Source organism: Astatotilapia calliptera, chromosome 6 (assembly GCF_964374335.1).
Source record: "Astatotilapia calliptera chromosome 6, fAstCal68.1, whole genome shotgun sequence".
In the NCBI taxonomy this organism is placed as follows: domain Eukaryota; kingdom Metazoa; phylum Chordata; class Actinopteri; order Cichliformes; family Cichlidae; genus Astatotilapia; species Astatotilapia calliptera.
Genome location: NC_137427.1, coordinates 10217307 through 10242253, shown reverse-complemented (window position 1 = coordinate 10242253; position 24947 = coordinate 10217307). Strand labels below are relative to the sequence as shown.

General features: G+C 39.4%; 3 protein-coding genes across 3 annotated transcripts; 1 reads left to right on the top strand and 2 right to left on the bottom strand.

Moving 5' to 3' along the window:
* Positions 1 to 661: 661 nt before the first annotated feature.
* Positions 662 to 13066, bottom strand: slc25a23a (solute carrier family 25 member 23a). Its single transcript, XM_026170175.2, has 11 exons — positions 12805 to 13066; positions 10018 to 10235; positions 6242 to 6365; positions 6069 to 6156; positions 4537 to 4648; positions 4241 to 4399; positions 3957 to 4109; positions 2544 to 2657; positions 2252 to 2419; positions 2024 to 2171; positions 662 to 1019 (listed from the first exon to the last, which is right to left on the bottom strand). The coding sequence occupies exons 2-11, from the start codon at positions 10210 to 10212 to the stop codon at positions 808 to 810; spliced, it is 1473 nt and encodes a 490-aa protein (XP_026025960.1). The 5' UTR covers positions 10213 to 10235; positions 12805 to 13066; the 3' UTR covers positions 662 to 807.
* Positions 13067 to 14883: 1817 nt separating this feature from the next.
* LOC113023802 (regulator of G-protein signaling 5) lies at positions 14884 to 17315 on the top strand. The gene is made up of 5 exons (XM_026170177.2): positions 14884 to 15040; positions 15126 to 15182; positions 15271 to 15323; positions 16629 to 16792; positions 16872 to 17315. Exons 1-5 carry the CDS (start codon positions 14997 to 14999, stop codon positions 17037 to 17039), a joined length of 486 nt encoding a protein of 161 aa, XP_026025962.1. The 5' UTR covers positions 14884 to 14996; the 3' UTR covers positions 17040 to 17315.
* A 547-nt stretch (positions 17316 to 17862) lies between these two features.
* Positions 17863 to 20025, bottom strand: c6h19orf53 (chromosome 6 C19orf53 homolog). The gene is made up of 3 exons (XM_026169256.2): positions 19871 to 20025; positions 18504 to 18559; positions 17863 to 18409 (listed from the first exon to the last, which is right to left on the bottom strand). Exons 1-3 carry the CDS (start codon positions 19956 to 19958, stop codon positions 18263 to 18265), a joined length of 291 nt encoding a protein of 96 aa, XP_026025041.1. The 5' UTR covers positions 19959 to 20025; the 3' UTR covers positions 17863 to 18262.
* Between the last annotated feature and the right edge of the window lie 4922 nt (positions 20026 to 24947).

The window sequence follows — 24947 nt, the reverse complement described above, 5'->3', positions numbered from 1 at the left end:
GTTTTTTCACTGTAGCCAAGTGGCTTTCCTTACATTTGCAAGTAGGCGTAGTGCTTGGGAGAGGCAGCTAACCTTTGGTAGCATCTTGGATCAAAACCATGAGCATATGCTTATGTGTAGAAGAACTCTACAATCACACTAGTACTCAGCTGCCATTTTGTGCTACATTTGCTTCGTTTCCTAACTGTGTTTGTTACAGAGTCCTCATATACATGGAAAATGGGTGGAGAGAGAGCCTTGATACATAAGAGAACAGTTAGTTACTTTGTAACCTAGGTTCTCTGACTCTGTAGCCAATCAGTGATGTCTCTTAAAGAGTATCCCCATGGAGATCAGACCCCTTACATGTAAATTATGTGGGACTGGGAGACCCTGTAAGTCTCTCTACTTAGAGAGAATTGAGGAAATTGGATCAGCCCTCCATCTTCTCTAAGTACCACCTGGAAGAAAAAAAATAATGTTGTAGCAATATAATATGGTTTTCAAGATCGACTATACCTTTTACCTGTTCTCAGTCAAGTTCATGCAAATCCTCATATGTCCAGGTCACTCCAGCAGCAAAATGTCAGTCTGTTAGCTTTCACACATCTGCTGACATGCATTGCAAAGCAATTACAGATCACATGTCACCTACATGTCAGAATTTCAAACAGATTACTGTATATATAACATACAGTATATATGTCGATTTCTCTCATCCTTATCTTCAAAATTCAAGACTTACATTCTCTTGTATCATTTAAAAGCCTGTCGACCCATGCACTTCCAACAGCTTGCAGGTAAAAAGCACCACAGTTTCTCCTTTTGCTACCCCTTTCCTTTTCCTACCCTCCTACCCTCTATATCCACTCCAAGGAATATCCTTGTGTATTCATAGACGACATAGGACACGCTCACAGCGGGGATGACTTTGAGCATGTTGGGAGAAATTCCTCGATAAAGTCCAGTGATGCCCTCCTGGCTCAAAATGGTTTGAAGCAATGTCAGCATGGAGACTTTAGGGGCTCCCTTCACTGAAGCTGTTGGGAAAGTAAAGAGATGAGCCACATCAAGATCATTTTAACACAAGGGGCACAATATGGTCTTCATCTGATGGAGCTGAACATGTCAATCCTACATATTTCTGAACTTGTTATAAACACTAAGCAAACTCTGTTGAAAGAAAACTGAGCTAAAGACTCTGGAAAAAAGTTAAGAAATATACCTTGGACTAAGATGTTCTTTGTTTCCTTTTTTTGGTCTACTGTTTAAAAGCCCTCTGGTGGCTCGACATCTTGCTAACAGGCAGTTTATGATTCTGTTTTAAATTTATGTTTTACATTTATGCCATAAGTACACTGTAACCTGATTTGTATCTCCCTGGAAATCTAATGACATAGATGCATAGATGCAACCTGCGACTATTGTGATTGGCCTTTTCAGTACTGTTAATTTTTCCTGTGGATTTCCAAACAAATGGAAATAATTTGTTTCCCTATGACCAGAACAAATAGAAGGGACACAGGACACAGGAAAAAGGACCCAACACTTTATTTCTTTCTATTATGGCCGGGGCAACATATAACTAACTAACCCATAAAAACCCCCACGAAAGCATGAATTCTGCTAAAGAATTCGGCCACTTACGTAGGTTGCATCGTAGGCTTTACATAGATTTACAGCAGAAGGCTAAATTAGCCGTAAGACAGTTATTCGACTAGTGCACAACCCCTCAGAACCGTAATTGTCAATAACCAAAGCATATGACAATATTTCTTCGAGACGGCATCAGCTTATATTGTAGTACTTGTCCATTTCAGCTGTATTAGCACAATAAAAACAGTTGCCCTCATTACTTTATGCGATTATGTGCAGTTGATGCTTTGAATGATGCTTTACCATATGTATCGCCTGGAGAGTCACATCAAATCTTATAAATATAAAATTCATATATGAAGGAATTTCTTTGCACACCAGCATGTGTTGAAATTCCTCTCACTTGTCACTTATTTGTAACTGTGAGTACAAGCACGCGTATCCTCACCTTGCGCTTGCATTCGGGTACGGATCAGCGCCAAAGGGTAACTTGCCAGTTGTCCACAAGTGCTGGACACGGCACCACATCCAACCAGCACCGTGACCCCTGGGTCCACTAAACCTCTGTTCCTGTTCAGCCAAGAAAACTTCAGAGTCTGTTGAATAAAAGACATGAAAAGAAGATCAAGACTAAGGAAAACACAGCGGGAGCTGTAGGTTTTCATGTCTCTCTGACCTCGTAGACAGCCAGATCGATGCCAGCATAAGGGATAATACCCAGCAAGTTAGGTATATAGCCCTTGTAGAAGGCTGCGACGCCTTCTCTCTGTAGGATCTGTTTGGCACAGTCTGCTATTCCTGAGTATTGACCTGTTTTTCTCAGTGTGAGACGGGTCTTTAACACCTGAGGGGAAGAAGAGAGAAGGAAAAGAAACAGAAGCAGACAAAAGGAGAGAACTTGTTCATTTTCATTAAGTCTATAAAATGTGTTTTCTCAATAATATAAAAATATTCTTTATGTCTGTTACCTCCATTGGATAGATGGCTGTCTGAGCTGTTGCTCCAGCCAAAGAACCGGCAACGAATCTCTCATGTACTTTTAAAGTCCTAGATTCATTACTGCCACGCATCATTTTCTTGATCTGTGCAGAAATACATAATTTTTAAGTTAATAATATGAAATGGTTGTACAATCAGAGAAGAAAGACAAATTATTTTGGCAATTATTGTTAATGTATCGTTAAAAAGTAAACTGAACAATAAGAATAACATGACTGTCAGCTTTTAGATCTGTTCCATGCAAGCTTTGCTTTTAAGATGTCACCAAGCACAAAATGTCCAAGAAATTCAAGCCTTGAGTTGTGAAATTTAAAAAAAAGATGACTGGTAGCTATCAGCAGCTTTCCTCAATATTGGATGCTAGAACAACTAAAACACTTGTAGAAAATCTACCTGGTAAAAAAGCAAAAAACAAAAACTGAAGGCCTGGTAATGGAAACAGCAAGGAAAGAGAGTAATAGAATCGAGAAATAGCACAAAGTGAGCCTCAGATTGGGTCAGTGGTGAGCACTCCAGGATTTGGAGGGTTTGTGGTTCTCAGAATTTCTAGTAGATCAGTAGGTAACGGAAGCTGAATGCCTGTTAGTCTAATACTGGAGTCCCATTGTTTTAGATCAGGTGCAACATTTACAGACCAGTAAAGCCACTGCATAACACCCCGTAAAAACACTTCCTTTCTTTTGAGGCAAAGAAAAAAAATCTTTGCCTTCATAAACAAAAGCAATAATTTTAAATTTAAAATGCAAGAGAATTTCACAAAATCAAATGTTTATTTATTCATATAATTAATGATTAAGGACAGTATAAACAGTATATTTACATCGCAGTTATGAAACAAAATTAGACGTAAAGTTTACACGCAAAACTGGTGCACGAGCGAGGGGAAAGCGTTTATTGTGTATAATAATACACAATGAGGAAGTCAACATTTTGGGTGACATCCTTAATGAGGAAACAACACTGTCATGTTTTAGAATTTAATGAGCATTTTCAGGAAAGCACCTCTCATTAGTTAAATCTTTTTTTTTTATTTGTACCACAGAAGGTTAAAAACATTGTGACTTTCTGCAGTCTTGTTGCCATGCAACCAGAATACAGTGAAGGAAATAATAGCCTGAGAAGTCCTGCATCTGTTTCTCACTTCCGCGATATCTCGACCAAACTAGCTGCTGCTGGTTTGGATTCATATTCGATACAGAGAGAATAAATAAGAGAATATGTTTATTTTTCACAATGATCTAAATAGATCATTTAGAACGATTTAAATATTTGGACAAAGGAAAATAATAATAATAATAAGAGAATGATGAATCACGGTAAAGCCTTGAAAGAGTTAGGAGTGTAAGGTGAAAAATTGAATGTGTGTTCATAGTTTTCTCCACCTGTTCGTAAGCTGCAAACTTGATAGCAGTCTCCGGGGCAATTTTTAGGACATTGATTCCATTTCCCCTCCACAGAGACCAGATTCCTCCCTCTTTCACCATCGTCTGAAAATTGCTTAGCACATTCCCTTTAAAATCAGAGGAGCCGTGTACCTGGCAGAGTAAAGCAAGAAAGTCAATATTAAAGCATCAGAGCTCAAAAAAGACTTTTTATACATAAACAGTAACACATGGATGAATTCAGAGTGATCAGAGAGATAAGGCAGTAAGTGCACCAGTCTGACCTGTCGGAAGACTTTGAGCCTGTCTAAAGGGGCCGTTCCAGTCCGGGATACAGATCCGGCTATGGCTCCAGCCATCAGCTGCCGCCAGACAAACCCAGACTTCTTTTCCTCTTCTGAAAATTCATCTGGGACTGTCAGCTGCTCACCGATGTCCACCATCTACTGAAGCCATGCAGGTCAGAAGATGTATAAAAAAAAAAGTAACAAGGAGTGGGGAATAAAAAAATATTTTGAATTCTTAACAGTGGTGTCAAACACACTGCATACTGTATGATAAATTTTGTTTCCGACTTTACCAATGAGCGTTTCCAATGGCACGCCACTTCCTCCATGTTAGTGATAGGGTTAAACAGGAAGTGGTCCCGCCACTCATTCCAGTTAATGGTCATTGTACCATCCTTATCTATACTGTGGAAACACATATAAATAAATATTAAAAAATAGATAAAAAGGTCATAAAATTCATATAAAGAAAAACACCAGAGACTGTACAACAAAGATGGACACAGCCACAGTGACATCACCCTCTGGTTAGAATGTCTGCAGGGTTCAGACACCTTACGTCTGAAACCACAGTAAGTTCATGTAAATCGATAAAAGTTCATCTTATTATTAACTACTACTACTACTATTAGTAGTTCAGCGGCTGCACTTCCTCTATGTCCTGAGGAAGAATAACCTGGACCAGAACCTGCTGCTGGCATTCTACCGCTCCTCAGTGAAGAGTGTGCTCTAGTACTGCCTGGGCGTTTGGTATGCAGGGGTCACAGCTGAGAACAGGAAGGCTGCGCAGAGGGTAATTAACACTGCCCAAAAAATCATTGGCTGCCCTCTGCCACCCCTTGAGGCCATCGCCAGCTCCTCCTGTCTCAGGAAAACCAGGCCCATCACAGGTGACCCCTTGCACCCAACCCAGAGGGCAGCTGTTTGACCTGCTGCCCTCTGGCCAGCGCCTCAGGTCAATCAGGTCTCACACCTCCAGACTCACAAGCAGCTTCCTCCCCTGGGCAATTCAGACTGTCAACAAACACTATACACCCTGCCCACCAATCCTGCCTCCCTAGTCTGAGCCATGGTCGGAGTAACCTTCATCACTATGGACTCTTTTCAGACCAAGTCTTTTCTTTGCACTACTACTGAGCACTTTGCAACTATTTTGTTGTCCAATGTTTCAATCGTTCTCTTATTTTTGTATATTTTTCTCTTGTTTTCTATTTATTCCTGCTGTCTACTATTTATATTTTATCCCAGCAGGACAGTTGGTGTAGAGCACCTACAATTTTGTTGTAAATGTACAATTACAATAAAGGGCTATTCTAATCCATTCTAAAGACTCAGTTTCATTAGTGTGGAGATCTCTTCATATTCATGTTTTCAACTCTCTGAATGTTCTTCAGATCATGTTTTCAATATCCCCTTAAAATAATCCACTGATTCAATCAGTTTAGTTTTTTTAAAATATGAGGCTAAAATCAAGGTTTTATGGATAAAAGACAGCTTTTGTAAATACTACAAATCTCCCTCCTCTCCATCACTGGGCCAGAGTGAGGATTGACTCCAGCAAAAATTGACATTATATCTTCCACAAAACTAAATCTCTAGGTTAGAGAGTAACTAACAAACCTGTAACAATGGGTCACTGTGACTGAGGTGATTGAACAGCTTCTAAAGATTCTCCCCAGTTTGGTTATAGAGCATAGTCAGTGGCTTAATATTGAAAGTGTCACGCTGCTCAACCTATTAGAAATGGTGGCAGGTAGTATTTTTGATGATAGACAGGGATCGTAGGAATTATTAATGCAATATGGATTACTGATTGATAACATACCTTAACAAAATCCTGTTGGCATCCTCCAAGCTAATATTCACACCAATGTTGCGAAGACAGACCTGAATCTCTGTTGCATCTATGCGACCTGCAGATATCCACAAGTCACAGGGGTTGAGTGAGAGACGAGTGAGATAATTACAAAAACTATCATGTTGTGATCTGATACAGACCATCGTTGTTATTGTCCAGGCTGCGAAACATGTCTTTAAGCTGCTTTTCATGGCTACGAAGATACTGAGTGAACTCTTCTAAGTCCAGGACTCCATCACGGTTGGTGTCTCCGGCCTCCACGATCTGACAGCAAGGACGTGATGTAAAACAACATTTGGTCAAGAACAAAAAACAGGTCTTTAAACAAGTGTAATTACACAGTGCTGCTTGGTCCTTAAAAGTATACTTTTACTTTTACTTGAAAGTATCCGGACCAAAAATGGACTTTAGCCTGTCTACACATTACTACAAAGACAGTGTGTTTGTAGTTCTCCACAACAGCATAAGGTTGCTTCAGCTTATCAGAGCACACAGAGCTGAGGTGACCTTGACAGCAAAGAAATATCTCCTCACAAAAGTCCAGCAGCCTCTGGGCTTTACATAAACTTTGCAATCTGTTGGGAAAATATGGCTGATAGGTGTTGTGCAGTCAAGGAAATATGTGTTAAATGAAATGCTTTTCTCCCAAGAAGGATCGGTTCATCTGTTTTAAAAAGTCAAAAAGGCTGTTTTATAAACTAAAACTATTAATTGAACTTTACACATCCAGCTAATAGTTAATTTAAGCTGTGAACAGAATTATTTTTAAGGTATTCACCATACTCGAAGATTTAATGGGCCACTTCAATGTTTATTTCTATTAGTGTAGCTTGCATGATTCACAGTTTACATTTTTTTTTCCATTAGAAGCACATGTAAAGGGTCCAAAAGACGTACACTGAGAATCCCAGCTGCACAAAAACAGCCAAGCAATGACGCGATCAAGACCATTCGGATTTTCCAATATTTCCAGTGTTTGTTAACTTCACTGTCTACTAATATCTCTCGAAACTGTGTCCAAAATTTAGTTTAATAAACAGTTTCTAATGAATGAACTGCAGATAAACAACGCACTGATTTTCCCTTAAATCTGTTAGTGGATATTACCTCCTTAGTGATGCCGGCAACTTTTTCATCTTTAGCCTGTGGCGATGACACCATGTGGATTGTAATCAATCAACGGTTTCATGTAAATGTAAAGGAGTTTTTATCTGAATTTTAATTGATTATAAACAATCATTTATCTGCTGAGTATTTACGTTTGTCAGAACTGACACAGTTTCATATCTTATCAAGTTAAAAAATGATAGACAAATTTGTTGTTTGCAATCTAGAAGTTTTGAAATTTTAGAAAACATAAAAAGAAAAAAGAATGTTTGGACTTTTTCACATACTGTATGACATTTATCTGTGTGCAGCTCCTCAGTCTATAACAAGCCATTTCATTCTGATTGGCTGCCCCTCATGAAGAGAAAACAATAGTCTCTTATGTGTTCACTGTAAGAGCTGTATGACTTACAGTGAACACATTTATGTATGCTGACTTTACCATGACGTTATCATTTGAAATTTTGGCCATGTGTGTTATGAATGTCCACAAAAGGTTTGGATGACTAGTATGCCACTCTGCAACCCTTACTCTCCTTACAGTTACAGCTACACCCCATTTTTCCAAAACTTTGGTGTCCATCTCTGTTTTATGTAGTGGCTCAAATAACAATAAGAATCCCTGTCTAGTTACCTAAAAAGTAACTCTGTCGCAGAAATATTCTTGGAAAAACAGGGGCCAAAACACACTGAAAGTAGAGAGTGAATTACACAGAAGCAGTGATAAATGTTACAGGAGAAAAAGAAACTGGACAATTATCCATGTGTAGAGAGATCAAGCATATGACAGAGCAAAAGGTTACTAATCTCAGCTTACAAAGTCCTGCTCCTTCGACCAAAATAGCATCCCGCTGCCCTTTACATGTGTGCAAAGACAGACACTCACACATTAAATCTTACCCTAACATAAGCCTCAAACTCTGAAATAAACCATATTATGCTTGCAGCCCTCTTAATTCACAAAGAGGAGCAAGGCTCAGCTTACAGTTTTCACACAGTCCAGGCGAGAGAAGAAGCAGAACTAGAAGAACTGATGAGTTCTCTTGGTGACCCAGACACTTTTTACCAAAACAAACACTCAAAGAGAGAAGAGAGACACCGTGTGTGCTTTCTCAATACAAATCCATGCTGTTTATGTTCTCTGCTGCTGCTGCTGCTGCTGCTGCATAAATAGTAAGGATGCAGATAAGATGGAACTAGAAGGTAAAGGGAGAAGGGCAGAGATTTTGCCTTTCCTGGTTGTTTAATGTAAAGAGAAGAGGAAAGATGAACGGGTGCTATTCTTAATGAATAGAAAGTGTGCAGGAAGGTGAAATTTAGACACAGTTTCTCCTTCCCACAAAAACCCATGCATAAGCAGGTTAAACCACTGAGTTAAACAATGACCTTCCAACAGTAGAGCAACAAGTAATGGCAAAAAAGCACTGAAAAGCTGAATTACTGAGGTTTTATCTGAAACCAGCATCTGGTTTAAAAATCTTTCTTTACAACTAAACTGACTTGATGTGACCTTTAATGTGAAGTGGCTGCTGGTACTACAGAGTGCCCTCTACTTATGTTTGCCATTTACAGAGACCAGCCCTCATGAGTCCTCTAATGCACCTTGACTTCAATATACAAAAATGGCAAATGGCAAAGCCCAAAAGTAGAAGCCTGCTGGAGGATTTTGGTGGATATATTCTCTCTCGAGTGTGATCTGTTGTAGAGACAGTAGGCCACCTGGGGACCAAAGTTATCATCTAAAACTAAAATTAGATGTGGAAAAACCAAAGAAATAACAAAAGCATAATTGCAGGCTTACAAAACTATCTAAAATAAAAGAAATACAAAGCTGAAATGTCTTCACTTTCATTCTTATCTACTTGTTTAAAATCTTCGCTATAACCACCCTGAATAAATGTATTGCACGCTCAGTCATAAAGGTAAGGAAAGTTGAGTTCCCAGAACGTTGATCCTGTTTACCTGGACATTGCATTTCTCAACGTCCGGGTAAACAGAATCAACTTTCTGGGAACTCAACTTTCCTTTTTCCAGGATTCAGCTGGGTGGAAATGTGTAATGAGACTGGGAAGACAATAGGACTCTCCCACTCTGCTAGGAACCATTTTGAGCTTAAATTATGCTTCAGCGGGAAATCTGCTTCATAATTTATGATGTAACTGGAAACTCCTTTTAACCCTACGGTGTAACATTCCACGTAATCTGATGTGCACCTCCCAAGAAATGTAGCTACATTTAGGGTCAACGCAGCTCGCAAAGACTGAATGACGTGGAAGGTTGAAGTGTAGAGTCGTTTATCAAAATGGCCCACTATTTGTGTGCATGTTAGGTAACAAGATTTTTAAAGAGCATAGAGCAGATAAGGAATGATTTATTGACTGTTTAATGGTAAAACTGTGTCAGATGGTAAATGACTGGTTCTTATATAGTGCTTTTCTGTTTTATCTGAGCACTCAAAGCACTTTAGACAACTTGCACATTCACACAAGCACTTTTTTCTAAGCGCTTACTATCTAACATTCACAGAAATTCATACTCCCATGGATGCATCGAAGAGCAACATGGGGTTAACGTCTTGCTCAAGGATATTTGGCTTGCAGACTGGAGCAGACTGGGATCAAACCGCAAACCTTCCAGTTAGTAGGTGACCTGCTCTACCACCTGAGCTACAGCCACCCAGACGGCTAGCTCCTAAAGACCAAAACAGTCTGATCACTGACATTGGGAGGTGTCTAATGTGAACTGGCAAATATCTGTAGAAAATGAACCCATTTGTAATGCACAGTATCACTGTATGCTGCTGTATTACCTTCTCTACTGAGCCTTTGGAAAGCCCCTGGTCTGCCAGCCCTCTCCGCAGTTCAAGGATGTCAATGTGTCCATCTTTGTTGATGTCCAGCTGTTCAAAGAGTTCAGCCCAGCGCTGCTCCCGCTCCTCGTCTGGACTAGAGGATTCACTCTCCTGGCAGTGCACCCAGGGGAACCAAGTCCGCTGGGGTCCCATGACTGGTCACCAGTCAGAGTTAGCTGATAAGATACAGGGGCACCAGTTCAGTATCCACAGCCTGACACAGAACAGTATGTCTGTTTATCTGTGAATACCTCAAACTTTCATTTGTACAACAAACTATTCAGTTATCAAAATTAAGTTTTGTTAATGAGAGCATTGCAACCCATTAGGGTCAGTAAACTGAAGCTTATGGGCTGCAAAGAAAGAGACCAAAAACAATCGAGAAAATTATTAAAACTGACTGCAAACAGTTGTTATCTGGTTGGCGGGTTTTGCAGAGGCAGCAAATGTAATATTAAGCAGAAACAGGGGCACAGCGCAGGACCCTGGACCCCAATCATAACCAGTTTCTGTGGGCCCCCTTTCTTTCTTGATCTGTATCTTTCAGTGTAGCTAATAATTAACTGTTCATATTCTGCATTTGATTAAAAAAAACAAAAAACAAAACTATGATATGTCCAATAGTCTGCCCACCTTAAAATCTCCCCATGTTTGGATCCTCATCTCATAACATACTGTAGCCTGTATAAGCCTCTTAACCTTCTTACAGCCTAACACTGTTTTCAGCCTGTTTAGTGCTAAGGTACATTAGAGGTCTACCCAGATCACTGAGACACACTAGAAGTTGTAACAATGTGAGTATCCTGATAATTGTGAAAGTTTAAATAAGTCTCCCAGCTTCCGCTAAGGAGCTCTTTTGGAAGAAAGCGAAAATACCTTGTGTGGGGCCAGTGACTGTAATAAAGGGGGGCCTCATGTCCTTGCAGTGATTGGTCTGTTGAATAGACGTGGTAGTGGTGGAGCTTCTGTGATTAGTCACACCAGAGGGCGTTTCCACATAGTGAGAAATAACTACAATTACAGTCCTTTGGTTGTGTAGGCTGAATAACAGAATAATGAAATCCATTCAATTTAATGATATATGTGATAAAATAATATATAACAGCCACTTTCTGTTGGTATTTATTTCACGTTTAAAGCAGAAGTTAAATATATCATATAAGGAAGTCTACTGTTTTTGCAGATATATATCGGGTGGTTTTGGAACATATGACAATCTTTGTGGGTGTACAAAGAGGTGCTGGTGTACAGCAAACAGCAAAAGCTGAATAAACGCACCCATAAAAGTGTCTACATAATTTTCTTTTTTAAATAAGAAGCAGTGTCACTGTGGTATTTTAAAAATGCTGTTTCATCAGCCTGAAAATCTCACTGTCTAATTGCTGAGAGTCACTGGTCCAGCATATCACGAAGACACTTGGCATTAGTGTGGCTAAGCTTTCAGTTGAAACTATTCTGGATAGAAATGATTGTTTGGAATAACTCTGAGTTGCCGTGATGTGACCTCAGTTTGTGTTACATTTTGCAGATCATTTGGAGAGGGGCCTGGGGCTGCTTCACTCACTCTGACTGTTTCTGAAATGAAAGGCCATGTGTTTCATACTGTTGGTTGTAAGTTGTACTGGGTCATTTTGGTAGATGTCACATCTGAAACTGGCTCACTGTCTTTAACAATTGCTAAACCATCCTAAGCCTGTTATCTGTGCTCTGCTAACCTTTGTTAACAGCTGACTCCCCTCACTTTGCCTTCCCTCCTTTGTTGATTCATGCCATTAGCTGTCACTTAGATACAATAAATTAGTGGTGTAAAAGCAAGGCCAAGGAGGTCAGCTTCATTTGTATAAGGTGAATGTAGCACCTCTACACCTCTAGTAGAGCCTCCACTATTTTTGAGAAATCAAAATTCAGTCACCAAGCTGATGCATTCAGGCAATTTAACTATGACTAATTTACTTACGGATGAAACACAGCAAAGGAAAAACAAACATTTCATTCCAAGCTAGAAAAGGCTCCTCCTGCCACCGAAGAGCTTTAACCCAAAACTAGATGCCCCTGAGCAGAGATAACATGAGGAGGAAGCTTCAGATGTAAACTCACTATTTTGCAGTTTTAAACCTCAAATTTATTTATTTTTTTTGTGTGTGTGTGTGTGTGCATTGTATCTGTTGATAACAGGCAGCCGTCACAGTTTTGTTTACAAAGCCTTGATGATAGGTAGAGATTACATCTGGCAGGGTTAAACTGGGTGTACTGTAGCTGTTACATAGTGTTCCTGTTATAAAACACCATTTGAAATGAATAGAGTTGAACGCTATTATTCATAGTGGATGTGTAGTCGATTCAGTCGAGTCGAGTGTGTATTGTAGTTGAGTTTGCAGCACAGGACGTAGTGTGAGTTGTGTAAGGCGCTGTTACTGTGCCCACCCTGTTAATCTGATAGGCTACGATTAGCCTATTTTGAAAAATGAATGCAAGCAGCAGGGCATGTGGGCATCGAGTGGAACGTTTACTAAATTTGTAACCTAATACTGATGTGTTCGAACACTCTCCAGTAACTGAGTTACTGGTTATTACCGGTAAACTGGGAATGCCATGAAATACCCCGGCTCACATGTTCATCCACATACACAACAGCATTTTATCCTTTAAATACATGACAACACCTTTCACTTGATCCTCACAGCGTTACGCACGCTGTTACGGTCTAATTATAACATCTACGAGACCATTTTGAGGCGCACTCACAGTGTGTTTATCTGCAGACCGACTCGCCGCCCATGCTCGGGCGGATGCGGAGGATCAGGACGCAGGAGAAACCGGCAGGTCCGCTCAATCCTAAAACAGCACTGGAAACCACACAAGCGGGCTCCCCTTGGCTTCAGCGGGTCTCCGTGTTCTGCGGCGCTTGGCGCTGCGTCTTGCAGATTTCTCGGACACTCTTGTTGAGGAAGCAGGAAGCGACCGAAACACGCAGTCGTCCTCCTGCTGCTGCTGCTGAAGCCTTCTGGTGGAGAAGTGTCCGATCCGTGTGTGTCCGCAGTGTACTCAGAGTGTGAAGCCGGCAATTTATTTTGCGTCAATAAAAAGAATTATTAATTGTTTACGACAAGGACTTCTCACATGACATCAGCTAGAGCCCCTGGGCCAGATTCTAAATAAATACTAAGATCATCAGTCCATGGTTCCCTAATGCTTATAACAGGCTAATACATTTAGGTCCATAAGTATTTGGACAGTGACAGTGTTCTTAGTTTTGCCTCTGTTCACCACCACAGTGGCCTTTCAAACAGCCATGCTGTAATTAAAGTACAAATTCCTTATATTTAAAGTTATGTTAATTTGTCCCTTTACTATTGAGCAATATGATTAAAAATGGCGGCACTTCCTAAACAGTTAATGCAGTACTTTTGTGAAATCCCTTGACTTAAAGCTGAAAGCCTGCACAGAATTGTATATCACTGAAAAACATTCTGCTAAATGAGCCTTCAATGTACTTTGCGAACGGTTTTTAAAGGCTGGACACTTTCGTGCATGCTGGATTTTAACTATACTAGTTTGACTTTTTAAAAATACTTTGAGTATTCACGTGCATAACCACTCTCTGTTTATTTTAACACAGTATATTACCTAAAATTATTCAAGGTATTTCAACAATTCCGCTGTTGGGCACAAGGTGTCCCCTTCTTCGTTATTTTCAGTGTGTTTGGAGGTTTCAAGTTTCCAAATCACACGTGACTGGCTTCCACACTAGTTATGTCACAAAATTCCTGCTTCTTCCCTGCAGCTCTTGAAGATGAGCACGGAGATTTTATAACCTATCACAGCTGGCAAAAGCATAAGGTCGAAGGAAAAAAAGGAATCACTAACATGTAGAGAGGATATTCATGCATGTTCAAGTCATTAATTTAAACAGTGAAGATAACCGAATGCACTGATATGTATTCATAAATGATATTTCTCTCCAGGTGAGACAGGAACATCAATGAACAAGAACACAGCTGGGGATCTTTCTGAGTATCTCAGATAATTTGGGATTTTCCTCACAGCGTCTAATGAAACACCAGTATTTAAAAATTAGTTGACTCATGTGTGCAAATGTTTAACCAACCAGTGTCATCTTTTCATTCAGGAGGAGCACGACATAATCTGCAGGCCTCCCATACGTCACATTATTCAAACAATGGAAGTTATGATTCAACAGAAGCATTTTTGTCTCTATGTGTCTCTGATTTGATTTTTACAAATTTACAGTAATATGGAGTCGATCAGAATTTGGCACAAAGTTTTAGCTCTCTTTTTAACATTATTTGCAGTGACATACAGATGAGCACTGTCTGCAGAGAGCCACATAAGAGGGTTATAAAACAGCCAACTAACAAATTAGAAATGGAGAAGAAAAGCTGAACCTTATTTAATGATTTTGCCAGATGTTCCTCTAATTTTGTCCACCAGCTTGTCCATCATCATCTCCGGCCTGCAGATCTCAGACATTCTCCAGCGATGAGTGGTTGTGCCTGTCCACCTGCTCCTCCCTCATCACTTTATTCTTCTGTGATATAACTCTGCAGCCCACTCTGTGTTTCGTTTATGACACACTTTTAAGATGACAGGTGTACCCTGACCACTCATGTACACTCACACATGTGATTTTCCTACTATTATATTATATATTGACTGTGTTTGTATCTCTTGTTGACAGGACTACATGGCCTTTGAGCACGTATACAGCCTCTCATTCAACGGTTTTAATCTCTATTCACTTCCCATCTCCACACCTGCTGTTCTAATCGAAGCAGATTGACAGATCAGATAGCACACGGGCGGACTGCTGTATATAAGAGCAGCACGCTTTAGTCCAGGAGACTGGCTCAGAATAATTCTTCAAATACAGCTCGGTTAATTTTCCCTTTGCAGATCATTTAATACTAGCAGCTTCAATGTGTAGGGGGCTCTCCTACCTGCCTTCCTCATGTCTGGAGAAGTACGTGTTTATTTTTGATATTATGTTTTACATTAATAAATGAAACCCTGAGTTTGTTTTACATCTTCTTTTGTCTGTGTTTCAGGGCAAAAGAGATGCGGGTGAAGCTAAGCCACCTGGCTGAGACCCACCACAAGAACAAGTAAGTTCACTGAAACCCGTATTTTGAATAAGGAGTAAATCAGAGGAGCTGAAGCTACATTTCTGACTCCCTGTGCCCCTTTTATCAGGACTCAGGACGGAAGAATTCTGCAAGACTTGGAAACGCTGCTGAACAGCAAAAGTAAGATTCACTTTATTTTGCTTCTGAAGTCAGTCACCACTTTAATATTCAAACATGAAAAACAGCTCAATGTTACTGGAGGGTGAGGAGATGTGACCTTTTTCTGGTTAATTCTAGCACATCTTTACTGAGAAAGGTTAATCAGTCGTTTGCACAGGCAGCAAAGTGCTTTTATTTTGTACATAAGAACGCACACTGATATTTCAGCTAAAAATCTGAAGACATTAGGCATTATTATCACTAACATATAGTGTTCTTCCTTTTTAAAAATGTGACATGGTAATGTTTATTCAGGGTGCATCCTAACTGAACTGCTTTTTACTTTTTACTGAGTTAATTCTTATAATTAATTAATTGTAAAGTAAAAGTACCTTTACTTTTATACATCTATATCTCCTGTATTCTTAATACTCTAGATAGATAGTGAAAACCATCATATTACTGTTGGCTAATTTATTTTTTAGTGTTGCTAATGCTAACTTACTATTTAAAACAGTATGTATCAAAGGAAAGGCAGTCAGCTGTGTTTGACAACTGCATATTTTGTACTATTTAAGCCTCAATAAGGAGAATTAAGGTGAAATAACTGTTACGGATTCAAATATTGGGGATGGATACAAGAGGAAAAACCACAATAACCACACTGGTCCGGCCGGGTTGAGTCAAACGATGATTTTAATGATCACACGCGTGGGAGATGGACAAATGGTGGAGCATTGATCAAACTCTTATAGCCTCTAGTGGCCCCCACCTAATCATAAAAGCCTAAACATTCACATGCTTTCTCTCACACGGCGCCTAAGCTATGACCTTGGCTCCCTGTTTATCTGCTCCTGCTGAGATGGGGCAGAAAACTCCAGCATGTTCCGTTCTCTTCTAATCAGACAAATAAGGCGATGACTTTCTGCGAACAGTATTTCTTATAACTCAGCAGTATAATGCATCATAAAACAATATCATTCATTCACAATAAATCAGCAGTCTAATGTAATGCAAATCAGTTTAACAAATGCAATAGTTATCACCTTCTTCTAATTCAGGAGAATAATGCAAACTAAAACTACATAATAATTCACAATCTTTAATTAGGGGTATAACATGGCATAAAATAATATTATAATCTCACATAACTCAATGTTAATTCCAGTGGAACAGTTTATCATAGGAACTGTGTAAAAATGGCTTTTAGAACAGTATTTTTGAATTTTTGTAACCAAGTAAAAACATGAAAAGCTCAGATGTTTAGCTGAAATTTGTGTCAAACCTGAACCGTTCTTCTAGCTCTTCTTTTCTTCTTCCTCTCAGGTGGTTTGCAGGCCTTTCGGGCGTTCCTGCGCTCCGAGTTCAGTGAGGAGAACCTTCAGTTCTGGCTGGCTTGCGAGGATTACAGGGTTTCCCCTTCAAACCTGCAGAAGAACAAGGCCTGCAGCATCTACAGCCAGTTTATCAACCCTGACGCTCCACAGGAGGTTGGTAGAGAGGAGCACACATCACTAAACATCAAATGATGAAGAACAAAACTTATTTAAATAACTTTTCCCTCGTTAGGTAAACCTGGATGCTGAGACCCGGGAGGCTCTGCTGAGTGTGATGGACTCTCCATGTCCCAACACATTCAACAAAGCACAGCAGAGGATCTACAGTCTGATGGCCAAGGACTCCTTCCCTCGTTTCCTGCGCTCACATCACTGCATGGAGGCCGTTAAGGCTTTTTAAACATGCTCAGATTAGTACTAGACCTGCTTTAGAAATAAGTGCTGGTGAATCTGTACTGCTTCAATTGTTGATTGTATTTTAGCAATTAATCTAACATATGTGATCATGTTAACCATAAGGTAGTGCTGTCCTTATATGCACAGTATACTATCAGTAAGCTTTAAGTCTGACGTTGTAACCTCATAATTATCAAACTTAAATGTAGATGTTGCACCTCTGCATGGCTACAAATTAAATCCAGCAAAAGGATTTAAATAAATACCTCATAACAGAGAACTCTTGTACCTTCTCTGCGGTCTTCCTCAGCATCCTTTGTCCATCCCTCCTCTGCACACGTCTAAACCATTTCAGCCTTGCCTGTCTAACTTTGTCTCCAATCACTACAACGCATGTGCTTACGTTAGAAAAGCACCAGTAAACTTGCAACCATGTCCGATCATGCAGCTATTGTCAGCATGGCTGGAGTCTGACTGAGCCGAGGCATTTAAAAATGATTTTGCTGCTTTTATTTAACCTGTTTATATTTTCACTGTGATTTGGAAAAGGGTGTGGGGACCTGCCAATCATATTTAGTTGTCAGCGTGAGCAGGGCAGATTCTGTTATCCTTGTAAAATTCTTATACTCCTTACAAAGCATGGACCAAGTACCATCAAAGGAAAGAAAACAAGTGACACCCAAAAAATTTTCATATTTAAAAATAAATTATATATATATATATATATATATATATATATATATATATATATATATATATATATAGTTTCATAGTTATTGACAGTGCAGTGTGTAAACATTCTCACAACAGATTAGAGAGAGACAGTGAACTGATCATCTTTAGTTTTAAAAAGCAAGCTGACAAAACACTTTATCAACACAAAAGATTAAATAAATCAAGCCCATTTATACATTTTACAATACAATTTTTCTGTACAGTGATAACTACAGAATAATCTGACAGAGTACCAAAAATCTGTCTCCTTTGTCGATTTTATCTTTGCAGGAAAAGATAAAATCCTGTGACAGCCTGATGTAACCTGTCCAGTGAGTGTAATCGCTAAATGTTTTGGATTAACTTCTTAAAAACATGGAAGTCAGCTTGCAGTCAAAAAAACAAAACAAAGCAGGACATGTAACATTTGATATTAATTGCAACCCATTCAAACTTCATTTTAATCAATTTGTAATATAAAACCAGAAGACTCAGGTCTCGAGCGAGCTGGTTTTATTTGGAGCTGGTTCCAGGACGGGCTGCTCCAGGGTTTCCTTTAGCCTCGGGAGTTTTAATCACACTCAGCGGCTTGTGGAGGGAGGAGCTGGCCTTCTGGGTCACCTCCTGCTCAATCTTGTTCCTGATGGCAACCTCTAGACCCTTCAGCAGAGTTGGAGACAAGTTAAAGCGGGTCAAGCTCAGACCTGTACTCACTGTTAAATTCCTCTGATTTCCTGTCACTTGTCCTACTCACCTTCTTCAGCTTCTGCTGCTGAACCACTTGAGCCTTCTTCGGTGCTATGATCCTCCCTTTGTAACAGAAAGTGTCACAAACATCAACTTTCCTTTTTCAGATACTCTGAAGGTTTGTCCATCAGATGGAGCTCAAGCGCTTTTTGGTATACCCTGCAAAAACTACAGTCTGTATATGAAAGATGGATGTAGCCACCATGACATCACAGCGGTTAATGAATTTAGTGAATTTTGAGCTGAATGTTTGTTATCACCATCTTTTGAAATCATTTGTGACATGTGTTCACTCACGTGTCATTCAAAAGGCCGGCAAGCTTACAGCATACTGTGTTTTATCTTCATTTGTGACTCTAATTGAGGTCATATTTTAAAATGTTCATTATGTATTAGTTAAGACTTTAATAAAGACACGTCAGAAAACAGCTTAAGCATTCCTCAGAAAGTTCACTTTAAGTTGCTCCCCATGGCTTACAGTTTTCCTTGATATCAAATTTAAGTCTGTAAGTTTACACTTCTCTCGCTCCCAAGTGCTGACATTTTGTCACATTTTCATAAAAAAACAGGAAACTTGGGAGACTTTTTTTTAACAATATTAATTCTGATTAGATCACATCCAAACTTGTCCCGCCTTTCTGCACAAGTTCATCAGTTCTGAGTTTCTGTGACAACTAAATACTCCTTAAGACACACATATTTCCGAGTTATGCCTTCCTGCAGCCGTTTCTTTTATATATATGTATATAAATATATATGTGTGTGCGTGCGTATATCTATCTATCGATATCTATCTATCGATATCTATCTATCGATATCTATCTATCGATATCTATCTATCGAGATAGATATGTTAATGTGATGTGCACTACTCTCTTTTTTCACTGTTCTATAACATTTTAGCCACTGTTCTATATATCAGTACTTGCACTGTGTACTTTGCACCTGTGGCATTTTAACTATGCTGTTTATTTATTGTAGACTGTACTATTTCTATTCTTTATTCTGCTGCTGTAACACAATCATTTCCCTTGTGGCATCAATACCGTATCCATCTGTCACTAGCTTGCTTACAAAGGCATGAAGCTAATTTGATGTTTCTGTTTTACTCTCGACCCCCTTATTTTTTTTATTTGTACTTATTTATTTTTTGTGTGCTTTCGAAAGGCTTTAGTGGGTTACTGGTTTCATTGCTGTTTAAATATCCGTGCTGGACAGACTGTCCACATGTTTGAGGTAAATAATCTGAAACGTGCTCAGCTGTTTACAGGCGGGGCACATGGTGGAGCTGCTGACCGACTAAAAATACTTCACACGTTATTGTTAATATTTTTAATCATCGGGCTTCATAAGGGAAAGAAATCAGAGCCATACCTCCTTTCTTCGGGCCTTTCTGTTTGCTCTGTTGTTGTTTTTTGGATCCTGGACGCTGAGCTTTAAACTTCTGCGAACCCTGAGCCATTTTTGCTTCCTCCGTTTTTTTCTTCTTTGCATAAAAAGGTGCTTTATAGCCTTCTTTTTGTCATTAGCGCCACCTGCTGGTTAATCAGCTTACAGCTGTTTAGTACAGCCTTGGAAATGAAGTTCAGCGCTGCATTAGAATCACACGAACACTTTCATAAACTTAAGTCTAAACCTACTTTGTCCCTTTTAAACTTAATTTACTTGATATTCAAGTATCTTCTTGCAAATAAGATAAGTATAACTTTGTTTATCCCGAGGGAAATTCTTTTGTCATATGATATGCTCAAAGCAGCAGGAGAGACAGAGGAACAGATGAATAAGATATACAATAAGAATAGCAGTATACAGTATTATACAGTAGGATAGTGCAAAATATAGTATCAAATAACTCTAACAAAGTAACAATATAACTATATCCTGGAGAATAAATAACTTAACTATCAGTGCAGGCGATTCTAGAAGGTGACATAGTGTTGTGCAATTGAATAAAGGGAGTAGCAGCGTATGATGGGGAGATGAAACAAATATTCAATAAGGTACTGTTGGGTGATATTGCACGGTCTGAAAAGGAACAGAATAACATTGGTATTAGTCTTAGGAAAATCACCTACAGAGTGAGGAAGAGCTGTACAGTCTTATTGCCACCGGTACAAAGGATTTACTGTGGCAATCAGTTCTGCATTTCGGGGCGATGAGTCTTTTGCTGCATTTTGCAAATGACTGCACAGTCTGTGCTGTCCGGCTCGCAGTGACAAAGCTGTAGAGCAACTTAAACCTTGATTCAGGTGGATTTCTATGTAATAATGTGATATTTTCATTGTAACCTTTAACAACGCTTTAATTCAGCTTTTAGAAAATATGTGGCCATTTGTGCTTACCTTAATTTAAGCAATTCCATGACCAACCATTTCTTCTTTTTAAATCACTCCTTAGTGGTTTTGTGTCATTAGCATTGTTATCCTTTTTAAAGGTCCAGTACTTTAGGGACAGGTGGAACCAGTCTTATTTCACACCTCTGACATCTGCTATCGCTATTCCAAGTTCAAAAGAGTCCTTGAAGCCATAAACGGTAGTGGATGAATAAACCTAGCACAAAAACTAAGGATATTTGTGTTTTGTTGATGATTTCTTTGTTGAGGCAGAAGGGACCAACACAACCACAGTGACTGACTTGTGACAAATGCTGGTTGAACAGCGTGTGGCTCATCCACTTATTCCATTTCAAGGTTGTGGTGGAGATGGAGCTTATCCCAGGTGACACTGTGAGGGGAAAAAAAGGTAGCACATACTGGACAGGTTGCCAGGCCCTCACAGCTAACACAAAGAAAAGAGAGCCATAGTCTGTTCAGTCCACATCTACAGACTGTTTAGAATCACCAGTTAACTTAAACACTTGAAGGAAGCGTTTAAGTTAACTTGAGTTTGAACATAGACGTCTTGCTGTGAGGTGGAATTGTTAACTCCTGTCCCTCTAGGACTGCCATCCCAGCAATTTTATCCCATGTCCCCCAGTCTGCCAAATTTCACAGAACAATCTGCAGAACAATCCTGCAGCCACTGGTTACACATTTGACCTGCATGGGAGGCCTGCTAACAAAAAGGCTTCAGTTTCCCAGTGAACATATGACAAAGACCAAGTATTTGGGAATGAAATGCTCTGGAGAGAGAAATCAAACCCACACATGTTCAAAACAGGAACCTTGTTGTGAGGTGATAGTAGCCCGCTCATCGGCACCTCTGAGGCCAAAGACTTGGTTACTTTTTATGTCATCTGTCATGTATTCACAATTTTGCTCAATAAATGACAAAAAGGCAAATTCTACTTGTGCATTTTTGCTGTGGTTTTACTTCTTTCCTTTATTGATGTGAAAGAGAAATCTCTTAATTTATGACTGCACTTTACAGCATTATATTCATATACGTAAATATATAAAAAAAAATAAAACCCAGTTCAGAACACTTTCCACATGTTACAAAATCAAACCCAGACCAGGTGATTATCAAGAACAACAACAACAACAACAACATACTTGCACTTAAAGAGGCCATCTGAACAACACTCCTTCCATGGTAAATGCAGACTGCACCAATCGCTTTATAATGCATACACATCTGCTATGATTAATCGAATCAACTTGGAAAGTACGAGACAGGCGGCGCTGGATTTTGGCACCTCATTATTATCCATGTTTTGGCCTTTTTGGAAGGAGAGGACTGCGTTATCTCTTTTTAAAATACGACATTATATTGCTGCTGCTTAAAAAGCATTAATCCATAATACAGAAATACAGTACTGTGCAAAAGTCACCCCTCATTTCTTTATATCTTGCTAAGAAATTGGAAATAACTGCACCAATTTATGAAAACATGGTAACAAATATGTAAGTATATAAGACAAAAAACACTTTCTGCTGTAGACACTTCTACGGACCGGCCTTTTCTTCTTTTGTCCACTTTCCTCAAATTTTTTAAGAACTCAGAGCACTCCATGCTGAGATATGCCAAATTTTTGGCTAATAGCTATTCGGGAATCACATTGCTGGGGCAAATATACCATTTTACTATTTTATGTAGCAGCCAATGTCCCAAGAAGAACTTTGAAAGACCTTTAGAAAGCCTACAGAACTATTACTCAAGACCACTTAAAATAAAATAAAAAAAATAACAAGAAAATGTGACTTATTAGAAGTGAAATATAAAGAAATGAGGGAGAACTCGAGACATCTGCAAGGTATTGTAATTCAACTGCAACCTAAAATAACAGACGAGCCTGAATCTAGGCTACTTTGGCAAACTAAAAGCACCGCCACAAATTAATTGTCACTTAGCGTTCAAGATACAAACGAGTGAAAATTGTAATCCATATTTCTTTTCATCAACCTTGTCAATCTGCTCTGCTGCAGGCTGGCGCATTAAGTGCTTGTGTTCATGCATTTCAGTGTTCGAGTCCGTGCAGGCAGACGGAGAGGTAGTGCGTATGGTTGAGGAGGCCTCCCCAGTGTGGTGGTCTAATGGCCTAGTCACTAGGAATCACAATGAAATCATGAAATAAACCAACAAACCACAGCAGAACAGTTATAATCATGACCTACAGACAAACAAAAATCTTGTACCTCTTAAACAGAAATGACAGGCGGCGCATCTAACGGGCCATAAAATTGCTACATATGTCAGGAAAATTGTCTAAAATCCCCCCCTCCCCCAAAAAAGCATGAAGTCTTTAACTTTACAAAACGAAAGAAATTTTTTAACACTTGCGTGTGACCTACCAGCATCTTTGTGAGTTGAGGTTTGATGGGTGAGAGAGGTGATGATTGATGAGGAAGAAAGTGAAGAAATGAGCTTACATTACAGCATATCTTAAGATATAGACAATAGACACTGTCGTAATTATTGATGTTAAGCTTTTTGTTTTGTTTTTTAAAATGATGTTTTCTCAGAACCTCCCTGTGGTCCTGTAGAGTAGAGAAGTTGTGTAGTAGACAGTCAATGTGTGAGGTGGTGGTGCCTGTGGCCAGACCTCTGACATCTCTCTAATCGAGTCAGTAAATGCATTTACATGCACATTACCATGCTGGTCTAGAGCACTGCTTTTCAACCTTGATGTTAGTCATAACCCTGCGTAATTACAGTATCGCGTTTCCGCTCATTTATGCATCAGCTGAGCCATCTCCGCAGTTTCCGGCCATTTACACTGATACTGACTGACGCACATAGGAGTACAATCACGTTTCATGTGTGTTTATATGCACACATTTCACCATTATGAGTGTGCAGGTAAATCCACTCACTCACAAAAGAGTGGTGACACTGTGTGTAGGAGTGGGATAGCATTTTCTGACACAGAGCACAAAAATCAAAACGCTGTCTGTGTTTTTAGGGCGTCTTTAACAAGGTTTTGTTCTTTCTGCACGAGGCAAAAATGTTTGAATAGGCATAAAACACGCCGCCAACAGGCAAGTCTGAGATTTCAACATGCCATCGGGCTTTGTATTTTCAAATGAAACAAAAACGTTACCATTCAATTGCTATGGCCGAGTTTCAGGTAATATACAAGGAAAACCACAAAACAAAAAACCAGACTGCGACGCAGTGCAAGCTGTGAATTTTGAAAATCATATTTTCCTTCAGGAATTTCTGCTACTTTTCACAATCTGAAGTATGTGCAAAGGACTCCTCTGCACATCTGCAGAGGAGCCATTAGGCCTGTGATTGAACAAAGACGTAGGCTAGATCTAATAAAGCCTGAAAACAGAGTGAAGAGATGGTTCAGAGGTCTGGTTTCCTCTGAGAGCACTTGAATTACAATATGCTGAAAGGTTATTAAAGGATTTTTTGTCTAATAACCACAAAAAAATATTACTGCCTACCTCAGCCTTTAAGCACTCTGGCAACACGATATGAACTCTGTTGAAGGACGGAGCGAGGGGACTACTGCCTTACATCAGTAAGCTACAATCAGGCTGCACCTGTAAGGCAGCAAACAGTGTGGACCTGGTGACTTTGGGTAAATGATTAGGTGTCAGCACGCAGATAAGAGACGTCTGGGATGTTTCTACGAAGCCTCTCGCAACGACAAATGCACCGTAAGCTTGCAGGCCAGGTGGCAAAAATTCAGTGCATTCAAATCACGATACAAGACCTCAAACACAGGCTTGCATCAATCAGTCTGCCTAACGATGCTGGATTTATCAGTTAGTAAGTTGGCAACTAACTTGAAGGACGGTCCAAATATTGGGTGTAAAATTTCAACTAGTATTTTGTGTGAAAATGCTTTATTTTCTGTTATAAATGCACACATATTGTTACAATGCTGGATGCTCATAAAGGGATTTCTTAAAGGTCTTCCATGGACAGGAGCTAAAATGGCTTGTTTCAGATGGCATATGAACTGGAGGATAAATAAAATAAACAAGAACTATTTTTAACTGTGAATCATTCAAATCTACTCTACTAGAGCCCAAGAATAAAAATATGGAAAAAAGCA

What these genes read in the sequence shown, in the direction of transcription:
- slc25a23a (XM_026170175.2), bottom strand. Translation starts at nt 10,212, where the DNA reads ATGGGACCCCAGCGGACTTGGTTCCCCTGGGTGCACTGCCAGGAGAGT. An exon ending in CAGCCATCTATCCAATGGAG is followed by an intron (nt 2,420 to 2,543) that starts GTAACAGACATA and finishes TCTTCCCCTCAG; the next exon opens with GTGTTAAAGACCCGTCTCAC. An exon ending in TCGATCTGGCTGTCTACGAG is followed by an intron (nt 2,172 to 2,251) that starts GTCAGAGAGACA and finishes TTTATTCAACAG; the next exon opens with ACTCTGAAGTTTTCTTGGCT.
- LOC113023802 (XM_026170177.2), top strand. Translation starts at nt 14,997, where the DNA reads ATGTGTAGGGGGCTCTCCTACCTGCCTTCCTCATGTCTGGAGAA. An exon ending in GAGACCCACCACAAGAACAA is followed by an intron (nt 15,183 to 15,270) that starts GTAAGTTCACTG and finishes CCCTTTTATCAG; the next exon opens with GACTCAGGACGGAAGAATTC. An exon ending in AACGCTGCTGAACAGCAAAA is followed by an intron (nt 15,324 to 16,628) that starts GTAAGATTCACT and finishes TCTTCCTCTCAG; the next exon opens with GTGGTTTGCAGGCCTTTCGG.
- c6h19orf53 (XM_026169256.2), bottom strand. Translation starts at nt 19,958, where the DNA reads ATGGCTCAGGGTTCGCAGAAGTTTAAAGCTCAGCGTCCAGGATCCAAA. An exon ending in GAAAGGCCCGAAGAAAGGAG is followed by an intron (nt 18,560 to 19,870) that starts GTATGGCTCTGA and finishes TCTGTTACAAAG; the next exon opens with GGAGGATCATAGCACCGAAG. An exon ending in AGCAGCAGAAGCTGAAGAAG is followed by an intron (nt 18,410 to 18,503) that starts GTGAGTAGGACA and finishes ACTCTGCTGAAG; the next exon opens with GGTCTAGAGGTTGCCATCAG.